Raw genomic sequence first — 12,290 nt, 5'->3', positions numbered from 1 at the left:
AATTATGCGAGAACACATAGATAAAAAATAAATTTTAAATTTGTTTAATTTATGTCAAACTATGGGTTGAAATATATATATATATATATATTTTAAATAAAAGGATAGATTGTCCCATAACGATTATACTGAATATATTGCTATTGTGAAAGAATATATGGTCCCATGACAATTAAGATTGTTGATCTTAGGGTTGGGTTTAAAGGTGAGTGCTAATAAAGCTCAAAAACCTATTTAAGGTCAAAAAATAAAACTATTTAATCTTATTACACAAATTTTTATTTTTAATTTTAACCTTAATCTTCTTCAAAAATAAAAAACTTTAAAAAATGTACTTCTGTCATTTGATTGTTTAATTAACTATTTCAAAATTGTTATCCCACGTTAAATATAACACTATAAAATAATTTCAAAAAAATAGTAAAAGTAATTAGGAACATCTTATACTGAAAATAAAAATTTAATTACATACATAATTAAATAATTTACATTTTATTAAAAAAAATTATCCCTCATCTCACGTTTTTTTAATTCATAGATGACTATGGTCAAATTGTAACCTGCATTTAAGGAATTACAACAAAAAAAAAGAAGACCAAAGCATTAAAGTCTTGAACAACAACTACTAACAATAATAATACAGTAGGCGTCCTTATCCCTCTCCGTAGTTCAGACACATTTATTTACTTCACTGTAAACGACAAGTACTTAACTACTCCTACTATGATTTCTATTCTATATTTTTCTTCATGTTCTTGAAAAGTAAGAGTGAAAGACCCAAGACTCAGTAGACTTTTTGCAGTCTCTGTTCTCACATTAAATTTCCTCTCTCTAGATTTCCGAGCCGCCGACTTGCTTACCGGTCCCCTTCTCATTTCCGGTCCGGTACTTATCTCCATCAGCTTTCGTTATAAGCAAGCTTATTTGCTTAAAGTTTGCGACTTTCGCCGTTGATTTTGACATCTGGGTTTTGTTCGTCTACTTTGTTTTGAGCTAATTCTAAGTCATGGTGATTTGCTAATTTAGCTTGGTTTGATCAGAACTGGTAGTTGGTTACAAAAAATAAAGGAAAAAAAGAGCAAAGATTGACTGGTAGATACGGCAAAAAGGGAAGCAAAATCAGAAAGTTCTAAAGATTTCCCTTTTTAGCTACCCCCGAAAAAACCCTAATAAGAAGTAATTAATCATGCCGGCCGACCCAGATAACTCATCCGCCATGAACGATTCAACAGGCTCAGGTGAAGTAAGTGTTTCTTCTTCAGGTAATCAAGTTCCTCCACAGAAAGAATCAGCTAAGAAAAAGAGAAATCTTCCTGGGATGCCAGGTAAAATTTAGTTTAACTACAATTTTTTATAAACCCAATTTCCCAAATTCTGTAAAGATTTGATTTTTAGGGTTTTTGTTTTGTTCTTGTTTTGATTAGATCCCGATGCAGAGGTTATTGCTTTGTCACCTAAAACTCTACTAGCGACGAACAGATTTGTTTGTGAAATTTGCAGTAAAGGGTTTCAAAGGGACCAGAATTTGCAGCTTCATAGAAGGGGTCATAATTTGCCATGGAAGCTAAGGCAGAGATCAAGCCAAGAGGTGAAGAAGAGAGTTTATGTTTGCCCTGAAACCACTTGTGTTCACCACGATCCTTCACGGGCATTGGGTGATTTGACCGGAATTAAGAAACATTTCTGCCGTAAACATGGTGAGAAGAAGTGGAAATGTGATAAGTGTTCTAAGAAATATGCAGTTCAGTCTGATTTAAAAGCTCATTCTAAGATTTGTGGTACTAGAGAATATAAATGTGATTGTGGCACTTTATTTTCAAGGTGAATTCTTTATGCTCCTTTTAATTTTCACGGTTATTGCTATAAATCTTTTTGTAGTGGCAATTTAATTTATTTGGTTTCTAAAGTTGAGAACTTTGTTTGCTAATAATATATACTACTATATAGGAGGGATAGCTTTATCACACATAGGGCTTTTTGTGATGTATTAGCTCAAGAGAGTGCAAAAGCAGTACCAGAGAAACCTCCTAATGTTACTAATGAGGAACCTAAGACACAAGCTATTGCTGCTTCATCATCACCACCACCACCTACACCGATGGCGTCTCCACCTGCCGCCGAGTCTCAACCACTACCACCAGCTCTTCCTCCGCCTGCAGCTCCAACGACTTTAACCCCTGCTGCTATTCCTCCGTCAACTACCGTGATATCATTTGTTTCCTCTGTTCAGAATCCAGGTGCCTTTTTGAATTGATGTTTGAAGTTTTAAATTTTGTGGATTTGTAATTTGTCGGTTGTGTGGTTGTTACATACCAAACAAAAGAGCTTTGTTCTTTCTTTATCTTGGAGTCTAGTTAATTTTGTCATTTATTGATCCTTGTTTTTTTTTCCTGTATTATTACTCGTTATACAAAGGAAATCTTTTATAATCAGTCCAAATCCTATAGATAGAAGTAGGGTCTGAAATAAAAAAACAAAAAGAAATCAAGTAAAATAATTAAAAATGAAGATTTAATCTGAGAAACTATTGGCTAAAGAAAGAAATAGGTGGTCTACTTAAATAAGTATGTAAGTGCAGATACTGTTGTTGATTCTACTTTTGCTATAGATAACATTCTTTTATATGAAAAGTTTTAACTTTCTCTGCTTCTTAAAATAAGTATGCTACTTTTTATCTTTCTATAATTGTTTCTGCAGAGTTGCGGGAGAATCCGAACCCAAATTCTACTGGAACTGCTGGCAAACAGGTTATGGAGGAAACAACAGCTTTAGCAAGCTTGACTGGAAGTTGTAGCAGCAGTAGTAGCTCTTGTAGTAATGGAAGTACTAGCAGTAATGTTTTTGGAAGCTTGTTTGCTTCATCAACAGCTTCAGGAAGTATGCCATCTCAAGCTCCTGGATTCACTGACTTGTTTCGAGCTGTGGCTCCTGAACGCGTACCTGAGATGGCACCACCTTCATCTGCAGAACCAATATCTCTCTGCCTAGCAATGAGTCACGGTTCATCAATATTTAGACCAGCTGGACAAGAGCGGAGGCAATATGCTCCAGTACCACAACCGGCCATGTCTGCAACAGCATTACTGCAGAAGGCAGCTCAGATGGGTGCAGCAGCAACCAGCTCATCATTGTTGAGGGGCCTTGGGGTTATGTCCTCCTCATCCCCTTCTAATGGACAACAAGAATGGAGTGGTAGACCAATGGAAACCAATGGTGCATCATTGGCTGCAGGCCTTGGGCTTGGACTACCCTGTGATGCTGGTTCTGGTCTAAAGGAATTAATGTTGGGAACTCCCTCTGTTTTTGGTCCCAAGCATCCTACTCTTGACCTTCTTGGATTAGGGATGGCTGCTAGTGGCGGTCCATCGCCTGGATTGTCGGCTCTACTAACATCCATGGGTAGTAATCTAGACATGGCAACTGCAGCAGGATCTTTTGGTAGTGGAGATTTCAGTGGGAAAGATTTAGGAAGAAATTCATGATATTGACTTCATTTCTCAGTGAAAGGAATATGACCGTACTTGCTCTAGCTGAGAAGGGTCAGGTTTATACTGTACAGGATCATGGAATTTTAGTTGATGGAGCAAAACAAAATGGCAAACCCAATTAGTGCCCTCAGTCCCAAGAAATTAAGGATAGCATGGCAGGAGAAAGTTCCTTAGGCAGTTCACACTTTTTAAGATTGTTCAACTGCCTGGAGGAAAGGAAAAAATGTCTTTTTTGTTGTTGTTGTTGTACAGTAGAAGCTGAATGTCTATCATAAACTCCTTTGCTGTTTATTACAAATGTAGCTGTTTTATGTGATAAAATATTTGTTATACTTTTAAGCAAGGGAGGTCAAATTTGGTGGAATTTGTTATCAAATGTCTCAGTTAAGCATTGAGAATTTGTTTGTTGAGTTCAGTATGTTTTTAGTCCTGGTATAAAATTCAGTATGACTGATACAAGATTGGTGTTTTCGGTATACAATTATGCTTTACTAGTACTATAATTTAACGTTTTATTAATGCATTGTGTGGAATAAGAATATTGAGTATTAGTAACACCTGACTAAGAGTATCTAAAAGTGCTTATACGGTATGTAGGTAATTTGTGCATAATAATTTTTGCATCGTTATTTATAGTATAACTAACATTACTGTTTTCCACAGCTCTAGACCTTAGTTGTGGGTTATGGTTATTGTATGTCATCTATTTTATGGTTTTTAGGATGCTGTCATTATTTCTATGGTTACTGTCTTTTCTTGTTTTCTTGTTTTATTTTCATCTTCCTGAGCTGAGGATCTATCGGAAACAACCTCTCTGCCCTATCAGGGTAAGGATAAGGTCTGCGTACACACTACCTTCCCCAAACCCCACTTAGTGGGACTTTACTGGGTCGTTGTTGTTGTTGTTATTTATAGTATAACAATACTTATATATATATATCCTGATATCATTAATCACTGCATAAATCATCTTTGTATTACAATTCATGCCTAACTAAATCATAGACCTGGTAAACTTAATGCTTGCTGTTCGACTCCAAGCTAATTAATCTATTTAAAACCAAAATTTAGCCAACAATGGGGCTTGATCCTAGAAGTGACCACCTTTAGGATGGACCGAATCCAAGTAATTTATAGAATTGAATTTAATATTTCTGAACCATTTCAACTATATACTTTATTATGAAGCCGGCAAGTTGGTTCCTAATTGTCAATTTTATTAAAAAGAAAAAAATTGGCTAAATACCACCATATTTCACAAGCTCCCGAACTCGTGGTTGACACCAAAGTCGGTGGTATATTATACTTTATTAGTATATGTTTGATTGATAAGATTGGAGAAGGGACCATGCCTGAATCAATACCACAAGGGGAAAAAGTACCAAAGCTTGGATATGGTACGGAGACGTTGAGGTAAATATGGAGAAAAGCAGAGAAAAACAGTCTTTAGATAAGTTTTAATAGGGTGGTAATGATTAAAAGTTAGAAGAACTTAAGTCGTAGTTAGAGAAAAGACGTAAAATAGAATGGATCAAGTGAATGTGCTGTGAGAGGGCTTTTCATGATTGTGCTTTTGACCTCAAACTGAAGGGATCTGATGCAAGGATTTTTTAATTAACAGCAACTTCTCAATCACTTTGTGGGTACCTCAAGTATTCCACGAGTATTTGATATCTCCTATCATCACAAAATTGTAAGTAATAAATAGTTTTGCTCATAAAGACTTAGTCAGAAATGAAAAAAATTATTTAGTGATTTTTGTGTCGCTTAGCATTCAAACATTGAAATCTTATGATTTTTTTCTACTTTATTGATGTCTATGTCACAGCTAAGGCTGAGAGTTTTCTTACCATTTTCCAATTCCACTTTGACTTGGAACTCCAATTGGGACATCTGATGTTGGAAGACTGTACCTGGAAAACGAAAACGCGTCAGGTTAGCATCAGTTTAAGTAGCAACTCAATTGTCTTCTAATTATATCATTACTTTAATACACTCCGGCTGATAAATAAATAATGAGCTATTGTGGAAGTTTATGCATTATTCTTGTCGTTTATTTTTGTTTGGTAGTAGTAACCTGGAATAATGAAATATGATTAAAATTGGGATGAGGTCATAAATAATGGTCTCCCACCTAATCTTCCTTTCTTATTATGCTACATTAGGTTTGCTTCTCTATTCAAGACCTATCACATCTGATGATTTTTACTTATTTTCTTCCTAGCTTATATTATATGATGACAGCAAACAATTACCTACAATAAAGAGAATAGAAATAAAACTGGTTCATGTTTGTGTCTAGACATTTTTGGTGCCTGTTGATCAACTAGGGGTATTTAAGGAGGGTGGATGTAACAAGAGCATTCAAGCTATATACAAGTTCTTCCTCAATGCGAAGCCATAAATGCCATGTTTTTTGTACCAAATAACATACTGAAATGCACGAAGATTTGAATTCAAATTTTGCACAATAGGACCAGTAATTTAATTTCTGTAGTCTACACTTGTAACAAAAAAAAAAAAAAATCCAGCACCATCTTCACCTAATTAGGCTTGTAGACACTAAACGAGGAAGGTAAAAAACTTAGTCCCACCAGTATTTATACCAAACTCTTATCATGGTAAAGTGATAACGTGAGGTAACAATGTGTACTAATTAATTATGATTTAATTATAACCATATTTGTAAAGACATATATTATATATTTATTGGATTAGTATAAACACCAGATGAAAATAAGTATTTATCAACGAGGAACCCCTTAGCGATCCACTGGCTTATAGTTTCAAAATCTGTCTTTGATAATTTCAACTTTGCTAACTAAAACTCCGAATCAACTTAGCAAATGTTAATCCTGTGTACTGGAAACTTTTCTTCTCTCTTGTGTGGTAAGTTGCAAATGCACATGAAGTTAGTGGAGCAATGGTGCAATAAACCTTTTAACAAAAAACTTATAATTGGTTGACAGTGGAATCATTTTGGGCAACAAAGATTTCAATTGAAGGGCCTGTCAACAAAAGATATGGATATCCAAAACATTAATCTTGTAGGTCCCATTAATGGTTCATGATGCCTACATAATATCCAAGCCAATTTCCATACCCCTCTCAACTCCACCTATTGTGTTTCATAAAATCTAGACCAATTACTTTTCTACTTTTATATATTTCTTTTATCCGTTGGATTTATTAGTAATGTACTAGTATTACAAACTTTGTACGATTTTCGCTTTCTATCTTTAATGCAGCTACAAATCCTACCAGTATGCCAGAAAGGACATACGTACTATTAAGGGTGTACATGGATCGGGTTGGGTTCGACTTTTATTTAAATCAAACTACACAAACTATATCGGTTTTGGCTGGTTTTTCGTTACTTAAATATTATTTCAATCTTACTTTGTTAAATTTTTTATAAGTAAATATATTTAGTAAAAATTTTAAAAATTAGAAAAATATATTATCTATTAAATATTCTTATGCGTGAATTTACTTAATAACACATGATAGTTAGTCTTTTAGTCGTCCGACAATAATTTTTGTTGATATACACTTTCAAGGTTAACCGAATTTAGTAATTAAACGTAAAAGTCAATATGATACTTAAATAATAATAACCACTTCAAATTCGAAAAAGATATAAGAATTTAATAGATCTTGACTATGGAAGAACAAAGAGATTGACGCATTTCAGTAACACTTGATAAGAAAGTGATCATACGACCCATTGTTTAAGGTTAATAAATATGGAGCACTTCATATTTTATTAAATATTATATCCCGTAAGAGAATCCCAAATATTTTTAGATATTTTCTTAAAGAAAATTCTATATAAAAATCTTAAAAGTATACATAAAAATTTATATTTATATGTCGGTTTAATTCGGGTTGTTTTACTCAATACCAAACCAAATCTAGTCGAATCTTTTAATCGGTTTTGATTTGACTTTTCGGTTTGGTGCGATTTTCCGATTTGGTTTGTACACCCGCACGTACTACCTCCCGTAATCCTACAAATTTCTGACTAGTATATGCGCATAGTAACACTATTTAAAAATATTTTTACAATTCCGGGGGTATGGGGGCGGGGGGAGGGATTTTATATAAAATGGATTATCACTTTTAACTACCACTTTACCTCCTTTTTTCTCATTGATATGGCAGTAGTGTCTGAGTCACCAAGAGAGTAAAGGTACTTGAGCACTCCTGCAACAGTGCAAAGGAGCTCCTACTAGGTCCGCCCAGAGCTGCTCGTGGAACCGAAACATACAAATGTGATTGTTTTTAGGTCACTCGGTCTCATTTCTTGCTATAACTTTAATGCTTGCGATTTACATAGTAGTAAAATCATGATAACTGGTCGCTAAAACTAGAACAATTCCGCCAAAAGAAAAAGGCGCCAATTTAATATTCTCATACACTCTCTTTTTCTCTTTTGCGAGGAAAGTGTAGAATATATATTTAAAATTAGACTGAGCAGCTTCCGAGTCTACTTGAGACTCTTGTCGCCACAAGTCGGGAAGCGTGTAGATGTTCTAAGAGATCTTCGATCAGGTTTGTTATTGGTTAAATTTCTTAACTTTTTCTGTGCTCTTCGTTGCTTTGATGACTAATTCACTAGTGGTATTATGTCGATAATTCGGTGCTGTTGATTTGGATTCTTTACCGAGTTCAAAATCTAGTACGCTTTTGATGTTGTGTTTAATTTGTGAAGATTAATATGTGTCGTTGTATTAGATTGTTTGAAGGGTTGCTGTTATTTCTTTGTACTGAACTTTTGGAAGATTGATTGGTCTCATTTTCATAGAAGTCATCTAGGATTGCACACCGCATGTTCGACTAATTGGCTGTATGAATTTTGAAGCCTTAGAACTGACCATCTTTTTGTCCCAATTGCTTGTTGTGTGAATATGAGTAACCGTGGGATCAATTCTATAGTAATGTTTTACGCACACCGGTTTTATGAAAGATCAAGTTAGATGTGGAATAAGTCTACGTTGAGTCGACTTCAGTTAGTGCACGTTGTGCATCTTGAACTTCTCGTGTTAATGGATGTCGCATGATACTTCAATCTTGATGCACATTCCTTAAAAGCATAACATGATTCTTGCAGTACACTTTTTATAAAAGAGTGTTGTTGTTTGGAGAGACAATGAGTAGGGAATTCATGATAGTTTCTAATCCACCCTTCTGGTTATTGTTGACGAGTCCCTGTTTCCAGAGTATAGGTTCTAACTGGTATACATACAACTATACTAAGTGAAAATAAGGGCTCTGATTGTTAGTACAGTTCCTATTCATTGCTAATTAGTAGCGTTTTCTTGTTCAACAAGAAGATAAAGGATCCCCAATCACACCTCCACCAACTTGAACTTAGAAAAAGTAAGGCAGTGAAGTAGCTTACCCTTCACCCATTGGGAAAGTTGATCAACAACGCCTACATGATAGGAGTATCATCATTCTTCTTCACAGGAAAAGTATACCCTTCAATGAGATCATCATTGGTCACATTATCTAAGGAAAAGTTACCTTTTATTGAAATATTCACGATTACATGATCAAATATACTACATAAGCCTCAAAATGGAAAAACAAAAGGCACGAAATTGCTTATATTGAAAAAGTATGCACTCAACACCACATCAACGAACTACTGGCGATTTTTTGAATGACACCACCAAGGAGACAACCGGGTCATGTTCATGCTGTTTTAAGGAATGTTCTTTTCCTCCTCCGTGTGTATGGACCCTGCTCCTCTTCCTCGGTTTCTTCTTCTTCTTGATGCCTTCTTTCCATTTCTTCTTCCTGTCTCCTAGCTGCTTCTTCCTGTCTCTCAGCTTCCTCTTGCCTTCTTCTCTCAGCCTCTCTTGCCTCCTCCTCTTCTCTTCTTCCTTCCTCCTCCTCCTCCTCTCCCCTCTCTCCTCTCCTTGCTTCCTCCTCCTCTTCTTCTTCCTCATGTCTCCTTGTTTCCTTTTCCTCCCTCCTGGCTTCCTCTGCTTGTCTTTCCCTTTCTGCTTCCTCTTGTTCCTGCCTCCTCCTAGCTGCTGCTTCCTCTTCTCTCCTCCTTGCTTCCTCCGCCTCTCTCTGCGCTTGTTCCTCCCTCCTCCTTTCCGCTTCTTCCTCTCTTCTTCTTGCTTCCTCTGCCTCCTTTTGTGCTTCTTCCTCCTGCTGCCTTCTAGCTGCCTCTTCCTCTTCTCTTCTCCTTGCTGCTTCTGCCTCTCTCTCAGCTGATTCCTCCTGTTGCCTTTTAGCTGCTTCTTCCTCCTCTCTCTTCCTAGCTTCCTCTTCTTCTTGTCTCCTCCTGATTTCCTCTTCTTGCCTCCTGGCTTCCTCCTCTTCCTTTCTCCTGGCTTCCTCCTCTTGTCTCCTCCTTTGTTCCTCTTTCTCCTTTGCTGCCTCCTCTTCTCGTCTTCTTGCTTCTTCTGCCTCTCTCTCTCTTCTTTCTTCTTCAGCCTTCCTTGCTTCTTCCTCTTCCTTCCTTCTAGCTTCCTCTTCTTCCCTCCTCCTTTCTTCCTCCCTCTGCCTCGCCTCCTCTTCTTCCCTTCTTCTAGCTTCCTCCTCTGCCCTCCTCCTTTCTTCCTCCATTAATCTCACTTCTTCTTCAGCACAAGATGTACACTCCAGTATGACTGATTCACCCTGTGCCTCCAGAATCCGATCCATTGTTGTGTTAGTCACATTAAAGGAAGCTGCCAAGATTTGCCTATCCAGTGTTCGGAGGACTGAAGCCTTCCCTGTTAGGTACTGAGGATGATGTCTCTTTGTAGTTGTACTAAAACCAACAAAGACAAATGAGTTGTTGTTGAAAGCCATTTGAGCCATAGGACGAAACCTTGGCACTGCAAATACATCTCCTTCTTCCACCTTAAACCTCATGTTTTGGCATCCTTGCTTTGTTCCCGTGCTTGAGCAAACTACCCTTACCATTCCTTCTCCTTGCAATGCTATTCCTATTTCAGTTGCCGTTGGATTCCAGTGTGGCCCCATCATTGATCCCTTGGTCAAGTTCACTACATAAATACCAATGTGGGAACCCTTTAATGCGGGTAATTTTTTCCGTGTTATTACAGTGCTCCAGCCATTGCAATTCTCAAAATCTGGTTTCTCTTTGAAAATGTTGAACAATTCAGTCTTCTTTTTATTGCTTTGGGAGTCAAAGAAACCGTGACCACCCCTTCCTAGTAGGCTTTTCATGAATTGAGCCTCCATTTCCCACAGGGTCTTTTTTGTTGTCTTGGGCACACCATGTATGATGGCTGGTACTTCTGTCCCATTCAACACTTCATCTATCACATCCTCTGGTACCTTCACAAAGAAGTTTTGCATACAGTCACAATTTACCCCTTAACATGACTCTTTATATTAAATTAGCAGAAAAAAGGGAAAACCAGAAAGAACACGAAATGAATTTAAGTTATACTCTATATTCTATCAGCATAACAAATTTTTATACTAACAATGCAAGTTAACCTGCTGCAATAGGTAATTACTCTTCTTTCCAAATATGTTAAGACTTTTTATGAAGAGATAAATCAATATATTGATAGTGCACAAAATTTAAACTCATACTATACAATTATATGTTTAAATAAAATAGAGGAGAGTTACATGAAATGCCGCCTGGAGAACTTTCCTGTCGAATCCAAGAATCATATCACGGATGTTGGAGTATGGTCCGGACAACGGCTCCTGCATATATACGAGGAAATTCATCTTTGATCAAGATTAATGCAAAATTAAGTATTAACATAGTGAACGAGAACAAAGAATATTACGCGCAAATCATCCCCTGAATTAGCAAAGATGGAATAAACTCTAAGTTTCTGTCGCGCAGGCTCTAAGTTGCTCTCTATGAAGAAAATAGTTCCATAAGGTAGCCTGAAAACATCTCCAATTCTTAAATCCACTGACTTCTGTTCAGTTTCGTCCATCCAAGTCAGCCTTCCCGACCCTTCAATCAGCATTCCACCGAAATCAAAAATAAATACGTAGTTGAATTTACCAATGAAACAAATAAAATGAGACAAATCAAGTAAAAAAAGAGAATAAAAAATGTAAAATCCATACCAGTGTGGACATAGAAGACCATATCTGCATGTAGAACAACAGGAAGGAAGAGAGAATTGGGCTCCAATGTGATGAACTGAAGATGATAGGAACCGGTGATTCCATCAGCCACTCTGACTGAAGAGACCTCCCCATTTTCAGTTGAAACTACTGATTTTCTTTCTCCTCTCTTCACCAGAGGCCCCAAACCCCATTCCCTACCTGGGGTTCCTTCTTGCTCTGTCAAAGCTGTTACACTGATCGCCACATTACTGATAATAACCATAAACAGCAGAAACTTAAACAAGATTCTGCAGCATTGAAATGGCGTCGAGACAGATTTTTGATCCGACATCGCCTTTAATTTTTAAACAAACATGCACAGTCCTGACGATCACCGGCAGTGAGGAAAGGGGGAGTAAAACACGAGGTTTTGAAGAAGGAAGATATGAGGGAGTGGAGTTACGTGGCTTTTGCATGGACACGTGCTTGTTTCTACTTGACACGTGGCTACCTTCTCTGACTGATGATTCCTCCCATGCACTGCTCTTTGACTTTTTCCGTACTGTTCCCATTTAGGTGATTATCTTCTTGTTCAGTTCCATCAGTGTTTCGGCCTAAGATCCTTATCCTCTAGCTATGTCTTAGAGACGAAATTTTTTATCTCAATAATTGCATAGTGAAGAGAAGGTAAAATGAGTATACAGGCGCAATTTGGTGTAATGAAGTCATAATTTTGACGGAAGGGATTTTACT

General features: G+C 36.8%; 2 protein-coding genes across 2 annotated transcripts; one reads left to right on the top strand and one right to left on the bottom strand.

The window, feature by feature from the left end:
* The first annotated feature begins 596 nt into the window (after positions 1–596).
* Positions 597–3,809, top strand: LOC107769684 (zinc finger protein GAI-ASSOCIATED FACTOR 1). Its single transcript, XM_016588923.2, has 4 exons — positions 597–1,325; positions 1,425–1,821; positions 1,948–2,237; positions 2,698–3,809. The coding sequence occupies exons 1-4, from the start codon at positions 1,187–1,189 to the stop codon at positions 3,480–3,482; spliced, it is 1,611 nt and encodes a 536-aa protein (XP_016444409.1). The 5' UTR covers positions 597–1,186; the 3' UTR covers positions 3,483–3,809.
* A 5,189-nt stretch (positions 3,810–8,998) lies between these two features.
* On the bottom strand, positions 8,999–11,959 carry LOC107769654 (vicilin-like seed storage protein At4g36700). Its single transcript, XM_016588894.2, has 4 exons — positions 11,556–11,959; positions 11,264–11,439; positions 11,097–11,177; positions 8,999–10,793 (listed from the first exon to the last, which is right to left on the bottom strand). The coding sequence occupies exons 1-4, from the start codon at positions 11,887–11,889 to the stop codon at positions 9,189–9,191; spliced, it is 2,196 nt and encodes a 731-aa protein (XP_016444380.2). The 5' UTR covers positions 11,890–11,959; the 3' UTR covers positions 8,999–9,188.
* Between the last annotated feature and the right edge of the window lie 331 nt (positions 11,960–12,290).

Source organism: Nicotiana tabacum, chromosome 3 (assembly GCF_000715075.1).
Source record: "Nicotiana tabacum cultivar K326 chromosome 3, ASM71507v2, whole genome shotgun sequence".
Lineage (NCBI taxonomy): Eukaryota > Viridiplantae > Streptophyta > Magnoliopsida > Solanales > Solanaceae > Nicotiana > Nicotiana tabacum.
The sequence above is the reverse complement of the archived record's forward strand: the minus strand, read 5'-3'. Positions and strand labels throughout refer to the sequence as shown.